A 21,008-nucleotide genomic window follows, 5' to 3' on the forward strand; every position below is an offset into this window, starting at 1 on the left:
ATAGCGGCATATCACAGCCTCCTCAATCCATTAGCGGCATATCACAGCCTCCTCAATCCATTAGCGGCATATCACAGCCATTCTCACTCCAATGGCATCATCTCACAGCCATCCTCACTCCAATAGCGGCATATCACAGCCCTCATTCAAACAACAGCATATCACAGCCCTCCTCATTCCAATAGCGGCATATCACAGCCAGCTCACTCCAATTATTATTATTACTTTTTTTTTTTTTTTTTTTGTATTCAAGATCGAGGCTCGTGAAAGAGCGAACAATCACACAGAAAGACAAACCGACACATAAAACATATAACATCGGGAGCGGTAGACAAGATGGGGAGAGAGGGGGAAGGACACAAACACAACATTTGAGAGCAGGGACCGAGAGACATGGAGACATCGAGAGATCTGAGAGATGGCGAGGGCTTTGGGGGGGGAGCATGGGAAGGGGGCGGTGGGAGAGGTATAAAACATATGGACACTGCCAGGACTTCCAGGAAAGAAGTTGGAATTTCAAACAAGGTGGATCTGGGGTGAATTAGCGGGGGTAGAAAAGATCAAGGTTTTGGATGGGGGAAGATAAGAGATGGTGGTGAACAGCTGTTTTAAAGACCTGGAGGGAGGAGTGGGATTGAAGGGAGTGAGGGAGTTTGTTCCAGATGCGGGAGAAAAGAGGAATGAAAGAGTGAAGGTGAGCAGAGAGCCGAGATTTCGGCAGTTTAACCATCAGAGGGTTGCTGGCAGATCTTGTGCGACCTGTAGGAATATTTAATAGCTTCTTGTGAAGCCGCAATTATCACAGCCTGTGAAGAGGCTGTGATAATTGCGGCATATCACAGCATCCTCACTCCAATAACGGCATATCACAGCCCTCCTCACTCCAAAAGCGGCATATCACAGCCCTCTTCACTCCAATAGCGGCATATCACAGCCTCTTCACTCCAATAGCGGCATATCACAGCCTCCTCACTCCAATAGCGGCATATCACAGCCTCCTCACTCCAATAGCGGCATATCACAGCCCTCCTCACTACAATAGCGGCATATCACAGCCCACCTCATTCCAATAGCGGCATTTCACAGCCTCCTCCCTCCAATAGTGGCATATCACAGCCTCCTCACTCCAATAGTGGCATATCACAGCCTCCTCACTCCAATAGCGGCATATCACAGCCTCCTCACTCCAATAGCGGCATATCACAGCCTCCTCAATCCATTAGCGGCATATCACAGCCTCCTCAATCCATTAGCGGCATATCACAGCCATCCTCACTCCAATGGCATCATCTCACAGCCATCCTCACTCCAATAGTGGCATATCACAGCCCTCATTCAAATAACAGCATATCACAGCCCTCCTCATTCCAATAGCGGCATATAACAGCCTCCTCACTCCAATAGCGGCATATCACATCCTCCTCACTCCAATAGCGGCATTTCACAGCCAGCTCACTCCAATTGCGGCATATCACAGCATCCTCACTCCAATATCGGCATATCACAGCCCTCCTCACTCAAACAGCGGCATATCACAGCCCTCCTCACTCCAATAGCGGCATATCACACCCTTCTCACTCCAATAGCGACATATCGCAGCCCTCCTCACTCCAATACAATAGCGGCATATCACAGCCCTCCTCACTCCAATACAATAGCGGCATATCACACCCTCCTCACTCCAATAGCGGCATTTCACAGCCTCCTCACTCCAATAGCGGCATATCACAGCCCTCCTCACTCCAATACAATAGCGGCATAGCACAGCCCTCCTCACTCCAATACAATAGCGGCATATCACAGCCCTCCTCACTCCAATACAATAGCGGCATATCACAGCCTCCTCACTCCAATACAATACTCAATAGCGGCATATCACAGCCTCCTCACTCCAATACAATACTCAATAGCGGCATATCACAGCCTCCTCACTCCAATACAATACTCAATGGCGGCATATCACAGCCTCCTCACTCCAATACAATACTCAATAGCGGCATATCACAGCCTCCTCACTCCAATTCAATACTCAATAGCGGCATATCACAGCCTCCTCACTCCAATACAATACTCAATAGCGGCATATCACAGCCTCCTCACTCCAATTCAATACTCAATAGCGGCATATCACAGCCTCCTCACTCCAATTCAATACTCAATAGCGGCATATCACAGCCTCCTCACTCCAATACAATACTCAATAGCGGCATATCACAGCCTCCTCACTCCAATTCAATACTCAATAGCGGCATATCACAGCCTCCTCACTCCAATACAATACTCAATAGCGGCATATCACAGCCTCCTCACTCCAATACAATACTCAATAGCGGCATATCACAGCCTCCTCACTCCAATTCAATACTCAATAGCGGCATATCACAGCCTCCTCACTCCAATTCAATACTCAATAGCGGCATATCACAGCCTCCTCACTCCAATACAATACTCAATAGCGGCATATCACAGCCTCCTCACTCCAATTCAATACTCAATAGCGGCATATCACAGCCTCCTCACTCCAATACAATACTCAATAGCGGCATATCACAGCCTCCTCACTCCAATTCAATACTCAATAGCGGCATATCACAGCCTCCTCACTCCAATACAATACTCAATAGCGGCATATCACAGCCTCCTCACTCCAATACAATACTCAATAGCGGCATATCACAGCCTCCTCACTCCAATTCAATACTCAATAGCGGCATATCACAGCCTCCTCACTCCAATTCAATACTCAATAGCGGCATATCACAGCCTCCTCACTCCAATACAATACTCAATAGCGGCATATCACAGCCTCCTCACTCCAATACAATACTCAATAGCGGCATATCACAGCCTCCTCACTCCAATACAATACTCAATAGCGGCATATCACAGCCTCCTCACTCCAATTCAATACTCAATAGCGGCATATCACAGCCTCCTCACTCCAATACAATACTCAATAGCGGCATATCACAGCCTCCTCACTCCAATACAATACTCAATAGCGGCATATCACAGCCTCCTCACTCCAATACAATACTCAATAGCGGCATATCACAGCCTCCTCACTCCAATTCAATACTCAATAGCGGCATATCACAGCCTCCTCACTCCAATACAATACTCAATAGCGGCATATCACAGCCTCCTCACTCCAATACAATACTCAATAGCGGCATATCACAGCCTCCTCACTCCAATACAATACTCAATAGCGGCATATCACAGCCTCCTCACTCCAATACAATACTCAATAGCGGCATATCAGTTATCACAGCCTCCTCACTCCAATTCAATACTCAATAGCGGCATATCACAGCCTCCTCACTCCAATACAATACTCAATAGCGGCATATCACAGCCTCCTCACTCCAATGGCGTCACGTCGCTATCAAGAGCAGAGGCCAGAGCATCACCGACAGCACCTCCCCACATCCAGTTCTATGAATCTATGATTATATTCTGAACACCGAAGGCCGCAACACAATGAACAAAAGCCGAGCAAACCCGCAGGTGCAGCCAGAGCGGTGAAACATCGCGCACGCTCCGTACCTTTTTGTAGTTTTTACCAAGCCATCCCCGCACACCGTCGAACTGCGTTACTGTATCAGAAGCCTCGAAGAATTTGACATTTGGTCCACCATCTTTTTTACGGGCAGCCATGACACTCATCACCTCAACCCGCTCTGACAAACACCCGCTCACACGGCAAGAAGGGTCCCTCTGCCGGACAATTTCTTAATGTCTCCACGTTAGGCTCCGGGCCAGGTATGGTCCATCTGCACCCCCCCCACAACTCTCCGACCCTGGGTTTTTCTGAACCATTGGGGTGTCCTGGGGTGGAAATCAACTGGTAACAGTAAATAAACTTGGACTCACTACCCATTTGGTACCTATATTGGATGGTACCCTCAAAACAGCATATTTTTAAATCCGCGTTGCGCCATATTCGACACACGTGTTCTTTTGGTATTTGTGCCTGCTAATATTAACTCAGAATAAAAAGTTATATACCAAAAGAAAGCTGTTCATCTACTGATCATCATAGAATATTGACACATTACTTATAATGGTACCTTAATGGTCATAACTAGTGCTGAATAGCAGTACCCCACTTTAACGTAACATAATTCGGTATCGACCGTACTATTTCATCTTACACACATAATATGAACACATTACACCTGATATGCTTACATATATATTTTATTGGCTTTCTCCTGTATATCAGCTTTAATTTGATACCAGATACATCCCCATAGCTTCAATTCTCTTTTTTATACAGCGTGTCAAAGATACTACCTGTTTCACGGGAACCATGAATCATATAATCTCGGTAACAGTCTTTGTCTATATTCAAAAGAACTGCCTATTACACTTATAAATGTCATTCATAATCGAATATCATAATCATACTGCCATCTTATTAACATATTAAACAAGAAAAACTTGTTTATTAATCACAGTAGTTTTTAATATCATCATATTAATATTCATACACTGGGTCAAACACCTTCCACAGAACAGTAACAATGTAATGCTCGAATATTTACTGTAAAAGTAAAAATATTTCTTATTTGAAACTAAATTTTAACATCCCATTGAAAAAATTTTTAGTATCGAATATTTTGATGATAAACCAAACATTATTGCTCAACAACAGATATCATAATAATATTAACAGTCAGTTTTATCCCTACAATTACATATGTATGTCGTACACTCAGTTAACCACATTATATCATATAATACAAGTATCCACTCTCAAAAGAACACAAACAAACAATTGCATTTTGTTAATTATCAACAAAAGTCAAACACTGCATGAGTGCAGTCAAGTTGGCTTGCTTGCACGAATGGCATATGTCCATCATGATCAGTCATCGTCACTGTCACTTTCATCGGTATCACTGTACAAAACACGATCCATATCATCAGGTGTTTCATCACCTGATTCATCATCACTCTCATCGTCGTCTGACATGACCTGAGCTATATCAGCCAGCTCACGCGGAAGCATGTCTCCATCATACCAGAGAGGATCCAGGCAGCCTTTCTCCTCTTCGCAGCCATGGCCTGGACTTGCTTTGGGAATCCTTGGTCGAGGAACGTGAGCTCTCTTCCAAATTCCCACTTGGTGGTTGACCCTTCGGATGTGCTGTGTGAGGCTCCTCATACATGGTGGAATATTGGCCATGTCTACATTGCCTGAGGGTAGGTGACGATTCTCCTTGGCACATAGCTCATTTATTCTCAGGAGTCGCAGATCATCAACGTGTGATACCTTTCCTCTTCCATACATGGCACATGTGAAGCTGTCTAGTTGATTGTTCAGCTCTTCTGGCACATCCCACGTATCTCCAAGCTTGTTGAGAATAGGGATGTATTGCGGCAGACGAAGCAGCGTTTTAACAGGTTTGATTTTTCCAATCCCTCGGAAAGCGCTAGTGCTGTCACAACCGCTGTAGGCGTGAAGTGCCATAAGAGCAGTACTCTTCTCTTGGCCGAAGTCTGCTGCGAGTTTACTGACGTTTATTAGCCTCTGCTTGTTTCCTGTGCCTGTGTCAAACAGTATCTTTATGTCGTTTATCGATGCGGCGTAGTGCAGTAAGATGAAGAATACATCCGAGTCTGGGCTCTTCACTCGAACAAACTCATATTTCTGGCTCCTGGCGTAGTTTACGTATAATATCACGCGCGAGTCTGTTTCTTCTTGAGACGATTCCAGCTGAGGCAACTCTTTGGCATTTGTTGTCTGACCATCTGTGGATGTGAGTTGGTATGCCTTCCCTTCACATATCAAGATCACTTTTCCACCATGGCACCGAGAAGCATACTGGTCACTGTTCCAGAGCCTGAGTAGCAGTCGGATGAACTGGATTTTATTCTCGTCGTTCGAGAGAAACATTTTCCAATCTTGCGGTTTCTTTGTAGCTTCTCCTTTTAGAATCAACTTTTCTCCACAGCCGCGACGTCGCCTCTCCATCGACTTCACTGATCCAGGTAGGTATTGATCTGTGCTGAACACCACATCTCCTGTCTTACTGATGATGTCAAAGACCTTGGAACAGATCTGGCTGAAGTTGTTAGGAATGTCTTTTAGATAGTAGAAGGTGGCATTTCCGTCATACACTGTCAGGGTGACCCTTGCCTGTGGTACAGTGATGTCAGTACAGTCCTTGGTCAGGAGCTGGAATGCCTTTGCCTTGTCTGTCTTTGCTAGGTACCCATCTCCGGTCGCCAAGCTGTATGGTACTGGAGTTAATGGGTATGACATCAGTTCCTTTAGGTCAAGTTGTAGCCCTTGATTTTGCGATTTCAGCAAAAGCTGAAATGCAACGTTTCCCTGGTGCTTGAACTGGGTGACTTTGTTCTTTGATGTCTTGGTCTTGGAACTTTTGTTCATGTTGTTCAGAGTTTTGAGATTGAGTCGTTTTACTGGTTCAAAAAAATCTTCGCCAGTTTTCAGTCGGACCTCAACAAATTTATCATGAGCTTGTTGACCGATGGCTTCAGCCTTCAGAACATCTGCAGCAACATCATCAGAGGCTGCACCGCCTGACGATAGAATCAACAGCTGGTCCTTTGTGTCTACCGTGAATGGATTCAGGAAACTGCATACCGCATCCATGGTCTTCTTCACCAACCTCTCTCCTTTTCTCACCTCTCTGGGACGTACATCACGATGCTTAGTGTCCTGTCCGCTGTCTGTCATGTGAGCCATACCAAGACATGCATCAACGTAGAGAGACCTTTCGTGAAGGGTGCGGACCCACCTCTGATATGCCTGGTAATTGGTGAGTAGTCCAGATATACCCGCACCAGCACCACCATGAGACTTTGCATGTCTCATGAAGGTTTCCTCCATTGTCTTGTCAACAGCACAGCGATTCCCAGGGATAAAGGAGCGAGCAACACTGATTGCTCCTCGTCGAATGAGGGTCAAAGCTCCCGGGTGCGAGCTATCTACGTTGGCTAAGAAGATGGAGAAATACGACAAATACCTGGCGTAGTTTTGGCCACCGAAGCTGAAGAAGAGGGGAGTCATACCGTTGATGGACGCAACATACAAGACAAAGTTGTTAGTCTTTACAGCTTCAAGGAGTGAGAGGACTAGACGTACATGGTCCATGTACGACACCCAGAGCTCAGCAGTTTTCCCCAATCGTCCCTTTGCTACACTCTGTCGAAATGTATCATAGTTATCTATGACCTTCATGATGAGTTCATCCGTCGAGACAGCTTCTAAGGTCATTTGACTGGGGGACTCAACAAGATCTTGCAGTCTTCTAGTTGAGTCGTCAGGGAGGGACGCGAACAGGTCATCAGCATTAGTTTCGTTGAGGTATTCCGCCAAGAGAAGCCTCTCCAAGCATTCCAGCATAAGTTTATGACAGTGTAACGCTCTGTCATAATTCTTTCCCGACATCACACCTGTGATAGATCCACTACCGATCAATATTGTGTCAATATTCTATGATGATCAGTAGATGAACAGCTTTCTTTTGGTATATAACTTTTTATTCTGAGTTAATATTAGCAGGCACAAATACCAAAAGAACACGTGTGTCGAATATGGCGCAACGCGGATTTAAAAATATGCTGTTTTGAGGGTACCATCCAATATAGGTACCAAATGGGTAGTGAGTCCAAGTTTATTTACTGTTACCAGTTGATTTCCACCCCAGGACACCCCAATGGTTCAGAAAAACCCAGGGTCGGAGAGTTGTGGGGGGGGTGCAGATGGACCATACCTGGCCCGGAGCCTACGTCTTTCGGCACCATTGTCATTGTGAGCTTCAAATATAAAATGTAGTCATTTCCCCCTGGCGAACCTCTTGCATGTCTCTAACTGTTTATTCTATTCCTCCATCGTTAGGGAGCTGCATCTGGTCATTTTCGATGTTATACAGTAAACCTATTATTTACTTGCTCTACTACACTCAATTACCTTATTTGAATATCCAACAACAAATAATGGTTTTTATTGTTATACTGCAGTTATTTGCTTTGTATATTTTTAAAATATATACATATCAGCCAATCCCAAATGAAGACATTGGGTACAGTCATATTAGGATGTATAGTAACTGTTAATTTAAAGCCTAGCTGGTATCCACCTTATGTGATATGTTCCGATGGCAAATGTTGATACTGTACTTCATTAAATTATTGCACCGTTTTATGTGGCTCCTCATTAGCATTTAACATCGTTCTCTGCATTATACTTGCAAAATACAAAGTCAAGCAAATTCATAAACGAGGAAGACTGAATAAAACTCAGTGTAAGCTGTAACACGTGCCCTTTAGTGGTTTGTTTTCAACGTATCCAATCACGTGACTGTTGTCGCGGAGGGTGCACTAACCGGAAGTTACGTAGTTCCGCGGGCGCCTATAAAAGTAGTTTTGGATGATAAAGAAGTTTTTTTTTCAACTGTATAATACGTTATTCTTATGATATAAACAGACATTTAAAATTTAACATTGATGGGTTTTCTTCTATTTTACAATTTTTATTTTCAAAGCTAGCCTGGGTGGAGGCATTATGAGGTTTTCAAAAAGTGTTCTGCCCTGGAGGCAGTTGGTAAATGTAAAAGTTAACGGCTTCCTTGTGAGCACGTGGTCCATGTGTTTCTGTGATGTGTATAGTAGGAATGAACGGTGTGCATACCGGTCTGTACTGCCAACGTTAAATATACATTAGGGTGGATATTGGTCTTCGTCGATTACAAATACGTATTAACAAGATTGAGAGCAGTGCGTGTCGAGGACTTCGCTGCGGTGATGTCGCACGTTCAAGCGAAGTTTTTCACCAAAGACGTGAGGTAGCGTCACCAGAACGTTTATCAAATGTAGTTACGTTTCTTGTGTGCCGTATCTACATCTACGGTATATGCGTTAATTTGTTTGAGTGAATCGAACTTTGAGACATCCGGTCATTTGGTACTTGTGTTGTGGTAATAAAATATGGCTTACGTGCTTACGTCTAGGCCATTAATATCCAGGGTTTGGAAGACCGAGGTTCCAGAACCAGGCGGATAAAAGGGAGCGTCTTGGCAGTGGACACCGGGAAGTGAATGAGCTAACACTTAACAGAGGATGAGAGAGGGATGATGATTGGTAAAGAGAACTAATGACAATGTTGCAACATGCTGTTCAAGTCCGGTACCGCTTGCTCAAAAACCCCTTTCAGAAGGTGAAAATCTTTGAACACTTTGTCCACGGTGGTAATCGTGACCAGAAACACCTGAAAATACATGCTCGGGGAACTGACTTTATCAGGGAAGAAAGACGAGGTTGCAGCAGCTCGGGGAACTGGCTTCATCATGGAAGAAAGATGAGGTTGCATCAGCTCGGGGAACTGACTTTATCAGGGAAGAAAGACGAGGTTGCATCAGCTCGGGGAACTGACTTTATCAGGGAAGAAAGATGAGGTTGCATCAGCTTGGGGAACTGACTTTATCAGGGAAGAAAGATGAGGTTGCAGCAGCTCGGGGAACTGGCTTCATCATGGAAGAAAGATGAGGTTGCATCAGCTCGGGGAACTGACTTTATCAGGGAAGAAAGACGAGGTTGCATCAGCTCGGGGAACTGACTTTATCAGGGAAGAAAGATGAGGTTGCATCAGCTTGGGGAACTGATTTTATCAGGGAAGAAAGATGAGGCTGCATCAGCTCGGGGAACTGACTTTATCAGGGAAGAAAGATGAGGTTGCATCAGCTCGGGGAACTGACTTTATCAGGGAAGAAAGATGAGGTTGCAGCAGCTTGGGGAACTGACCATCATGGAAGAAAGACGAGGTTGCAGCAGCTCGGGGAACTGGCTTAATCAGGGAAGAAAGAGGCTCGGGGAACTGGCTTCATCATGGAAGAAAGATGAGATTGCAGCAGCTCTGGGAACCGACTTCATCAGGGAAGAAAGATGAGGTTGCAGCACCTCGGGGAACTGGCTTCATCAGGGAAGAAAGAGGAGGTTGCAGCAGCTCGGGGAACTGGCTTCATCATGGAAGAAAGATGAGGTTGCAGCAGCTCGGGGAACTGGCTTCATCAGGGAAGAAAGATGAGGTTGCAGCAGCTCGGGGAACTGGCTTCATCATTGAAGAAAGATGAGATTGCAGCAGCTCCGGGAACCGACTTAATCAGGGAAGAAAGATGAGGTTGCAGCAGCTCGGGGAACTGGCTTCATCGGGGAAGAAAGCCGAGGTTGCAGCAGCTCGGGGAACTCTGGCTTCATCAGGGAAGAAAGATGAGGTTGCAGCAGCTCGGGGAACTGGCTTCATCATTGAAGAAAGATGAGATTGCAGCAGCTCCGGGAACCGACTTCATCAGGGAAGAAAGATGAGGTTGCAGCAGCTCGGGGAACTGGCTTCATCAGGGAAGAAAGACGAGGTTGCAGCAGCTCGGGGAACTGGCTTCATCATGGAAGAAAGATGAGGTTGCAGCAGCTCGGGGAACTGGCTTCATCAGGGAAGAAAGATGAGGTTGCAGCAGCTCGGGGAACTGGCTTCATCAGGGAAGAAAGAGGCTCGGGGAACTGGCTTCATCATGGAAGAAAGATGAGATTGCAGCAGCTCTGGGAACCGACTTCATCAGGGAAGAAAGATGAGGTTGCAGCACCTCGGGGAACTGGCTTCATCAGGGAAGAAAGATGAGGTTGCAGCAGCTCGGTGAACTGGCTTCATCATTGAAGAAAGATGAGATTGCAGCAGCTCCGGGAACTGACTTCATCAGGGAAGAAAGATGAGGTTGCAGCAGCTCGGGGAACTGGCTTCATCAGGGAAGAAAGATGAGGTTGCAGCAGCTCGGTGAACTTGCTTCAGCAGGGAAGAAAGATGAGGTTGCAGCAGCTACGGAAACTAACTTTATACCTTCTGATTTTTTTTTACCAACTTGACCTTTTGACCCTGAGAAATAAACCCTTGTTTATATCCTAAAGGAAGCTTGGTGTTGGCCTAACGGTTAAAGTGGCTGCCATGATATCTTAGGGTCTTGAGTTCGAGCCCCGGCATGCTGTTAAATAACACCAGGTGGGGTGACTGTCATTCTTCTGAGGTCTCAAAAATGAGTACCAGCTTACTTGAAAAAGGGGGAACTGCATCAGCTGCACAGCCACACTCCCAGCAATCATGCAACCAACAGCCACAGGCCGCATAAAAAATAATAAAAATATCCCGAAAGAGAAGGGCAGGATTGAACAGCTTCATGGGGGCTTCTCCACATGTGGGAGAAATAAAACAAAGTAAAATAAAACAAAATACAAAGAGAATCAAGACAAGTACAGATACATTCAAAGTACACCGCCCCCATGCCAAATAATTAAATATCCTACAGTGCGGCATTGCTGGGGCACCTCTGGCGACCGGCAATACCGCAGTGCAGCTCATCAAGATTGCATTGGGAGGGAGAGGTGTACAATAAATTGATTGATTAATTGTATAAATAAAATCGATAAAAGATTATCGCAAAATATTTTCATAATCAATTGGCTAATAGCATAACTAAACCACTCGTGCTTCATCCGAAGATGTATCTTTTAAAAATTTAATTAAACAAATCATTAATAAATAATTAATTGATTAATCAATAAATAATCGATTAAATGATTAATTAATAAATAAAAATTCGCCTTTGCAGCCAAATCACCTGGTCATTGGCATGTCAAAATATCAGCTTCCTAACTCAAAAGGTGCCTGAGATAATGGCCAGAAGAGAAAGGAAATTTTATTAATTAAATAAGTACTTAATTAATCGCTAATAATTAAATAACTCCTCAATTTATTGATTAATCAAAAAACAAAAATATCGTTTTTGACAAAGGACTTGCTCACTATTGTGCCGAAATTTCAGCTTCCTAGCTCAAAGGATGGCTGAGATATCGCCCGGATAAACAAACAAGAAAACAAGAAAGAAAACAAACAAGTAAAGATACATTCAAAGGACACCGCCCCAGCCTCCGGCGCCCGGCAATACCGCAGTGCACCTCATAGAGGCTGCATTGGGAGGGAGAGGTGTTCGCTAATTGATTGATTAATTGTATGATTAAAATCAATAAAAGATTATCACAAAATATTTTCTTAATCAATTGGCTAATAGCATAACTAAACCAGTAGTGCTTCATCCGAAGACCTATCTTTTAGAAATTTAATTAAATAAGTCATTAATAAAAAATTAAATAATTAATTGATTAATCAATAAGTAATTAATCAATTAATCAATAAATAATTAAGCGATTAAATGATTAATCAATAAATCAAAAATATCCTTGATAGCCACATCACTTGGTCACTGTCATGTCCAAATATTAGCTTCCCAGCTCAAAAGGTGCCTGAGATATTGGCCAAATGAGAAAGAAAATAAATGAATGATTAATAATGAAAATAAATAAATAATAATCATGAAAAAATTAAATTATTAATCAATTCGGTCACAGAACACATAAACCACCACCATTTCATCAGAATCTGTAACTGAATTTTTATTTTTTTATTTTAGTAATTAATCGAATAATTAATTGATTAATTGATTAATCAATAAATCAAAAATATCCTTGATAGCCACATCACTTGTTCACTCATGTCCAAATATTAGCTTCCGAGCTCAAAAGGTGCCTGAGATATTGGCCAAATGAGAAAGAAAATAAATAAATGATTAATAATGAAAATAAATAAATAATAATCATAAAAAAAATTAAATTATTAATCAATTCGGTCAGAGAACACATAAACCACCACCATTTCATCAGAATCTGTGACTTAAAAAATTATATTTTGTCATTAATCGAATAATTAAATAATTAATTGATTAATTAATAAATCAAAAATAGCCTTTGCAGCCAAATCACCTGGTCTTTGGCATGTCCAAATATCAGCTTCCTAACTCAAGAGTTGCCTGAGTTAATGGTCAGAAGAGAAATGAAATTTAATTAATTAAATAAGTACTTAATTAAACGCTAATAATTAAATAACTCCTCAATTAATTGATTATTCAAAAAACAAAAAATACTGTTTTTGACAAAGGACTTGCTCACTACTGTGCCGAAATTTCAGCTTCCTAGCTCAAAGGATGGCTGAGATATCGTCCAGCCAAACAAACAAGAAAACAAACAAGTGCACATACATTCAAAGTACACCGCCCCATGCCAAATAATTAAATATGCTGCAGCGCGGCATTGCCGGGGCGCCTCCGGCGCCCGGCAATACCGCAGTGCAGCTCATTGAGGCTGCATTGGGAGGGAGAAGTGAACACTAATTGATTGATAAATTGTATAATTAAAATCTATAAAAGATTATCACAAAATATTTTCATAATCAATTGGCTAATCGCATAACTAAACCAGTAGTGCTTCATCCGAAGATGTATCTTTTAGAAATTTAATTAAATAAGTCATTTATAAAAAATTAAATAATTAGTTGATTACTCAATAAATAATTAATCGATTAATCAATAAATACTTAATAGATGAAATGATTAATCAATAAATCAAAAATATCCTTGACAAGTACACATACATTCAAAGTACACCGCCCCATGCCAAATAATTAAATATGCTGCAGCGCGGCATTGCCGGGGCGCCTCCGGCGCCCGGCAATACCGCAGTGCAGCTCATTGAGGCTGCATTGGGAGGGAGAGGTGTACACTAATTGATTGATTAATTGTATAATTAAAATCAATAAAAGATTATCACAAAATATTTTCATAATCAATTGGCTAATCGCATAACTAAACCAGTAGTGCTTCATCCGAAGATGTATCTTTTAGAAATTTAATTAAATAAGTCATTTATAAAAAATTAAATAATTAATTGATTACTCAATAAATAATTAATCGATTAATCAATAAATACTTAATAGATGAAATGATTAATCAATAAATCAAAAATATCCTTGATAGCCACATCACTTGGTCACTCATGTCCAAATATTAGCTTCCCAGCTCAAAAGGTGCCTGAGATATTGGCCAAATGAGAAAGAAAATAAATAAATGATTAATAATGAAAATAAATAAATAATAATCATAAAAAAATTAAATTATTAATCAATTTGGTCAGAGAACACATAAACTACCACTATTTCATCAGAATCTGTAACTTAAAAAAAAAAAATTTTTTTGTCATTAATCGAATAATTAAATAATTAATCGATTAATTGATTAATTAATAAATCAAAAATATCCTTTGCAGCCAAATCACCTGGTCATTGGCATGTCCAAATATCAGCTTCCTAACTCAAAAGGTGCCTGAGTTAATAATGGTCAGAAGATAAATGAAATTTAATTAATTAAATAAGTACTTAATTAAACGCTAATAATTAAATAACTCCTCAATTAATTGATTATTCAAAAAACAAAAAATACCGTATTTGACAAAGGACTTGCTCACTATTGTGCCGAAATTTCAGCTTCCTAGCTCAAAGGATGGCTGAGATATCGTCCGGACAACCAAGAAAACAAGAAAACAAACAAACAAACAAGAAAGAAAACAAGAAACCAGAGTGAAAACTGAGTACTCTCTTTCAGCGTGCGTCACTGCCGAGCCCCCTTCGGTGCCCGGCAATGACGATTTGCAATGCCTGGAGGTGGCATAGGAAAGGAGCGGTGTACAATAGCCACATCACTTGGTCACTCATGTCCAAATATTAGCTTCCCAGCTCAAAAGGTGCCTGAGATATTGGCCAAATGAGAAAGAAAATAAATAAATGATTAATAATGAAAATAAATAATAATCATAAAAAAATTAAATTATTAATCAATTTGGTCAGAGAACACATAAACTACCACGATTTCATCAGAATCTGTAACTTTAAAAAAAAAATTTTTTTTGTCATTAATCGAATAATTAAATAATTAATCGATTAATTGATTAATTAATAAATCAAAAATATCCTTTGCAGCCAAATCACCTGGTCATTGGCATGTCCAAATATCAGCTTCCTAACTCAAAAGGTGCCTGAGTTAATAATGGTCAGGAGAGAAATGAAATTTAATTAATTAAATAAGTACTTAATTAAACGCTAATAATTAAATAACTCCTCAATTAATTGATTATTCAAAAAACAAAAAATACCGTATTTGACAAAGGACTAGCTCACTACTGTGCCGAAATTTCAGCTTCCTAGCTCAAAGGATGGCTGAGATATCGCCCGGACAACCAAGAAAGAAAACAAACAAGAAAGCAAGAAACCAGAGTGAAAACTGAGTACTCTCTTTCAGCGTGCGTCACTGCCGATCCCCCTTTGGTGCCCGGCAATGACGATTTGCAATGCCTGGAGATGGCATAGGAAAGGAGCGGTGTACAACAAGTACACATACATTCAAAGTTCACCGCCCCATGCCAAATAATTAAATATGCTGCAGCGCGGCATTGCCGGGGCGCCTCAGGCGCCCGGCAATACCGCAGTGCAGCTCATTGAGGCTGCATTGGGAGGGAGAGGTGTACACTAATTGATTGATTAATTGTATAATTAAAATCAATAAAAGATTATCACAAAATATTTTCATAATCAATTGGCTAATCGCATAACTAAACCACTAGTGCTTCATCCGAAGATGTATCTTTTAGAAATTTAATTAAATAAGTCATTTATAAAAAATTAAATAATTAATTGATTACTCAATAAATAATTAATCGATTAATCAATAAATAATTAATAGATGAAATGATTAATCAATAAATCAAAAATATCCTTGATAGCCACATCACTTGGTCACTCATGTCCAAATATTAGCTTCCCAGCTCAAAAGGTGCCTGAGATATTGGCCAAATGAGAAAGAAAATAAATAAATGATTAATAATGAAAATAAATAAATAATAATCATAAAAAAATTAAATTATTAATCAATTTGGTCAGAGAACACATAAACTACCACTATTTCATCAGAATCTGTAACTTAAAACAAAAAAATTTCTTTGTCATTAATCGAATAATTAAATAATTAATCGATTAATTGATTAATTAATAAATCAAAAATACCCTTTGCAGCCAAATCACCTGGTCATTGGCATGTCCAAATATCAGCTTCCTAACTCAAAAAGTGCCTGAGTTAATGGTCAGAAGAGAAAGGAAATTTGATTAATTAAATAAGTACTTAATTAATCGCTAATAATTAAATAACTCCTCAATTTATTGATTAATCAAAAAAAATAATACCGTTATTGACAAAGCACTTTTTCACTATTGTGCCAAAATTTCAGCTTCCTAGCTCAAAGCATGGCTGAGATATCGCCCGGACAAACAAACAAGAAAACAAGGAAACAAGAAAACAAGGAAACAACCAGAGTGAAAACTGAGAACTCTCTTTCAGCGTACGTCACTGCCGAGCCCCCTTGGGGGCACTGCCGAGCCCACCTGGCCCAGCAATGACGATTTGCAATGCCTGGAGATGGCATAGGAAAGGAGCGGTGTACAACAAGAAAGCAAGAAAACAAGTACAGATACATTCAAAGTACACCGCCCCCATGCCAAATAATTAAATATCCTACAGCGCGGCATTGCCGAGGCGCCTTCGGCGCCCGGCAATACCGCAGTGCAGCTCGTAGAGGCTGCATTGAGAGGGAGAGGTGTACACTAATTGATTGATTAATTGTATCATTTAAATCAAAAAAAGATTATCACCAAATATTTTCTTAATCAATTGGCTAATAGCATAACTAAACCACTCATGCTTCATCCGAAGATGTATCTTTTAGAAATTTAATTAAATAGGTCGTTAATAAAAAATTAAATAATTAATTGATTAATCAATAAATACTTAATAGATTAATCAATAATTAATCGATTAAATGATTAATCAATAAATCAAAAATATCCTTGATAGCCACATCACTTGGTCACTGTCATGTCCAAATATTAGCTTCCGAGCTCAAAAGGTGCCTGAGATATTGGCCAAATGAGTAAGAAAATAAATAAATGATTTATAATGAAAATAAATAAAGAATCATAAAAAAATTAAATTATTAATCAATTCGGTCAGAGAACACATAAACCACCACCATTTCATCAGAATCTGTAACTTAAAAAAAAAAAATTTTTTAGTCATTAATCGAATAATTAAATAATTAATCGATTAATTGATTAATTAATAAATCAAAAATAGCCTTTGCAGCCAAATCACCTGGTCATTGGCATGTCCAAATAACAGTTTCCTAACTCAAAAGGTGCCTGAGTTAATGGTCAGAAGAGAAAGGAAATTTGATTAATTAAATAAGTACTTAATTAATCGCTAATAATTAAATAACTCCTCAATTTATTGATTAATCAAAAAACAAAAAATACCGTTTTTGACAAAGCACTTTCTCACTATTGTGCCAAAATTTCAGCTTCCTAGCTCAAAGGAGGGCTGAGATATCGCCCGGACAACCAAACAAACAAGAAAGAAAGCAAGAAAACAAGAAAACAAGCAAGAAAACAAACAAACAACCAGAGTGAAAACTGAGTACTCCCTTTCAGCGTGCGTCACTGCCGAGCCCCCTTCGGTGCCCGGAAATGACGATTTGCAATGCCTGGAGATGGCACAGGAAAGGTGCGGTGTACAACAAACAACCAGAGTGAAAACTGAGTACTCTCTTTCAGCGTGCGTCACTGCCGAGCCCCCTTCGGTGCCCGGCAATGACGATTTGCAATGCCTGGAGATGGCATAGGAAAGGAGCGGTGTACAACAAACAAACAGAGTGAAAACTGAGTACTCCCTTTCAGCGTGCGTCACTGCCGAGCCCCCTTCGGTGCCCAGCAATGACGATTTGCAATGCCTGGAGATGGCATAGGAAAGGTGCGATGTACAACAAGTACACATACATTCAAAGTACACCGCCCCCATGCCAAATAATTAAATATCCTACAGCGCGGCATTGCCGGGGCGCCAGCGGCGCCCGGCAATACCGCAGTGCACCTCATAGAGGCTGCATTGGGAGGGAGAGGTGTACGCTAATTGATTGATTAATTGTATAATTAAAATCAATAAAAGATTATCACAAAATATTTTCTTAATCAATTGGCTAAAAGCATAACTAAACCACAAGTGCTTCATCCGAAGATGTATCTTTTAGGAATTTAATTAAATAAGTCATTAATAAAAAATTAAATAATTAATTGATTAATCAATAATTAATCAATTAATCAATAAATAATTAATCGATTAAATGATTAATCAATAAATCAAAAATATCCTTGATAGCCACATCACTTGGTCACTCATGTCCAAATATTAGCTTCCGAGCTCAAAAGGTGCCTGAGATATTGGCCAAATGAGAAAGAAAATAAATAAATGATTAATAATAAAAATAAATAAATAATAATCATAAAAAATTAAATTATTAATCAATTCGGTCAGAGAACACATAAACCACCACCATTTCATCAGATTCTGTAACTAAAAAAAAAAAATTTTTTTTTAGTCATTAATCGAATAATTAAATAATTAATCGATTAATTGATTAATTAATAAATCAAAAATAGCCTTTGCAGCCAAATCACCTGGTCATTGGCATGTCCAAATATCAGCTTCCTAACTCAAAAGGTGCCTGAGTTAATGGTCAGAAGAGAAAGGAAATTTGATTAATTAAATAAGGACTTAATTAATCGCTAATAATTAAATAACTCCTCAATTAATTGATTAATCAAGAAACAAAAAATACCGTTTTTGACAAAGTACTTGCTCACTATTGTGCCGAAATTTCAGCTACCTTGCTCAAAGGATGGCTGAGATATCGCCCGGACAACCAAGAAGGCAAGAAAACAAACAAACAAGTACACATACATTCAAAGTACACCGCCCCATGCCAAATAATTAAATATGCTGCAGCGCGGCATTGCCGGGGCGCCTCCGGCGCCCGGCAATACCGCAGTGCAGCTCATTGAGGCTGCATTGGGAGGGAGAGGTGTACACTAATTGATTGATTAATTGTATAATTAAAATCAATAAAAGATTATCACAAAATATTTTCATAATCAATTGGCTAATCGCATAACTAAACCACTGGTGCTTCATCCGAAGATGTATCTTTTAGAAATTTAATTAAATAAGTCATTTATAAAAAATTCATTGATTACTCAATAAATAATTAATCGATTAATCAATAAATAATTAATAGATGAAATGATTAATCAATAAATCAAAAATATCCTTGATAGCCACATCACTTGGTCACTCATGTCCAAATATTAGCTTCCCAGCTCAAAAGGTGCCTGAGATATTGGCCAAATGAGAAAGAAAATAAATAAATGATTAATAATGAATATAAATAAATAATAATCATAAAAAAATTAAATTATTAATCAATTTGGTCAGAGAACACATAAACTACCACTATTTCATCAGAATCTGTAACTTTAAAAAAAAAAAATTTTTTTGTCATTAATCGAATAATTAAATAATTAATCGATTAATTGATTAATTAATAAATCAAAAATATCATTTGCAGCCAAATCACCTGGTCATTGGCATGTCCAAATATCAGCTTCCTAACTCAAAAGGTGCCTGAGTTAATGGTCAGAAGAGAAAGGAAATTTAATTAATTAAATAAGAACTTAATTAATCGCTAATAATTAAATAACTCCTTAATTTATTGATTAATCAAAAAAAAAAAAATACCGTTTTTGACAAAGGACTTTCTCACTATTGTGCCAAAATTTCAGCTTCCTAGCTCAAAGGATGGCTGAGATATCGCCCGGACAACCAAGAAAGAAAACAAACAAACAAACAAACAAGAAACCAGAGTGAAAACTGAGTACTCTCTTTCAGCGTGCGTCACTGCCGAGCCCCCTTTGGTGCCCGGCAATGACGATTTGCAATGCCTGGAGATGGCATAGGAAAGGAGCGGTGTACAACAACCAGAGTGAAAACTGAGTACTCCCTTTCAGCGTGCGTCACTGCCGAGCCCCCTTCGGTGCCCAACAATGACGATTTGCAATGCCTGGAGATGGCATTGGAAAGGTGCGCTGTACAACAAGAAAACAACCAGAGTGAAAACTGAGTACTCCCTTTCAGCGTGCGTCACTGCCGAGCCCCCTTCGGTGCCCAGCAATGACGATTTGCAATGCCTGGAGATGGCATAGGAAAGGTGCGGTGTACAACAAACAAGAAAGAAAGAAAACATCCAGAGTGAAAACTGAGTACTCCCTTTGAGCGTGCGTCATTGCCAAGCCCCCTTTGGTGCCCGGCAATGACGATATGCGGTGCCTGGAGATGGCATAGGAAAGGTGCGGTGTACAACAACCGGAGTGAAAACTCAGTACTCCCTTTCAGCGTGCGTCACTGCCGAGCCCCCTTCGGTGCCCGGCAATGACGTTATGCAGCGCCTGGAGATGGCATAGGAAAGGTGCGGTGTACAACAAAAAAAGTGGGCTGAAAGCCTGGATTTTAGGCTTTCAACCAGGAGTGCATCTTGGAGGGGCTGGGGAGGCTCTGAGCGCAGGGATATAGCAGAGCGAGTTGACTAGAGTAGGGGGGGGGGGGGGGTGAGGGGAAGGGGTTGGGTAAAAAAAACAAAAACAAAAAAAACCTTTACCGACCTGAACAACTGGCTTTTTGCTTTGCCATCGTTGTGGAAGGGCTTGCGGGATGGCCTTGAGGTACACACAATCCCCTCTAAGTTGTTTAACCAAGGTTTGAATCTCGACCCAGCTACTAGTATAAACTGTCCTCATGGTGTTTCACAGGCAGGGTGATTCATCAATGTCGTCCCTCAGATAGACGTTAAACTGGGTGTCCCATCTGCCGACATTAGTTGGGGGACATTAAATATCCCACAGTGTCCTTCATGAAGAGTAGGCCAGTTACCACCAGCACCCTGAACAGATTGGTTCCAATTTCCTGCCCTGACTTCCTGTGTCAGAGTGTTGACCCCTCCAGGATTGTAATTTGTAACCCTCGCCATGGAAAATGCTTTGTCAGAACCAACGCTCTGAATAGAGCGTGGATCATGATCTGATTTTGTAAATTACCTTATTTCCTTTGTGTCTGAGTTTAGTTTAAATGGTTAGTGAACTGAAGCTACTTGTTGAAGCGTGGTAACACTAC

General features: G+C 40.5%; 2 protein-coding genes across 3 annotated transcripts in view; one reads left to right on the plus strand and one right to left on the minus strand.

The window, feature by feature from the left end:
• The window catches only part of SMARCC2 (SWI/SNF related BAF chromatin remodeling complex subunit C2), a 67,420-nt gene extending 63,712 nt beyond the window's left edge, over positions 1–3,708 (minus strand). For both annotated transcript variants that reach the window (XM_068123394.2, XM_068123393.2), the window contains exon 1: positions 3,550–3,708. In XM_068123394.2, coding sequence (XP_067979495.1) covers positions 3,550–3,669 — 120 coding nt within the window. In that variant the 5' untranslated portion in view covers positions 3,670–3,708. The remainder of the gene's footprint in view (positions 1–3,549) is intronic.
• A 4,862-nt stretch (positions 3,709–8,570) lies between these two features.
• Positions 8,571–21,008, plus strand: part of WDR12 (WD repeat domain 12) — a 55,189-nt gene continuing 42,751 nt past the window's right edge. The window contains exon 1 of the mRNA XM_068123396.2: positions 8,571–8,822. Within this exon, the coding sequence (XP_067979497.1) occupies positions 8,782–8,822 (41 nt within the window). The 5' untranslated portion in view covers positions 8,571–8,781. The remainder of the gene's footprint in view (positions 8,823–21,008) is intronic.

The sequence above is a fragment of the Myxine glutinosa genome, chromosome 7 (genome assembly GCF_964187855.1).
Source record: "Myxine glutinosa chromosome 7, kmMyxGlut1.1, whole genome shotgun sequence".
NCBI lineage: Eukaryota > Metazoa > Chordata > Myxini > Myxiniformes > Myxinidae > Myxine > Myxine glutinosa.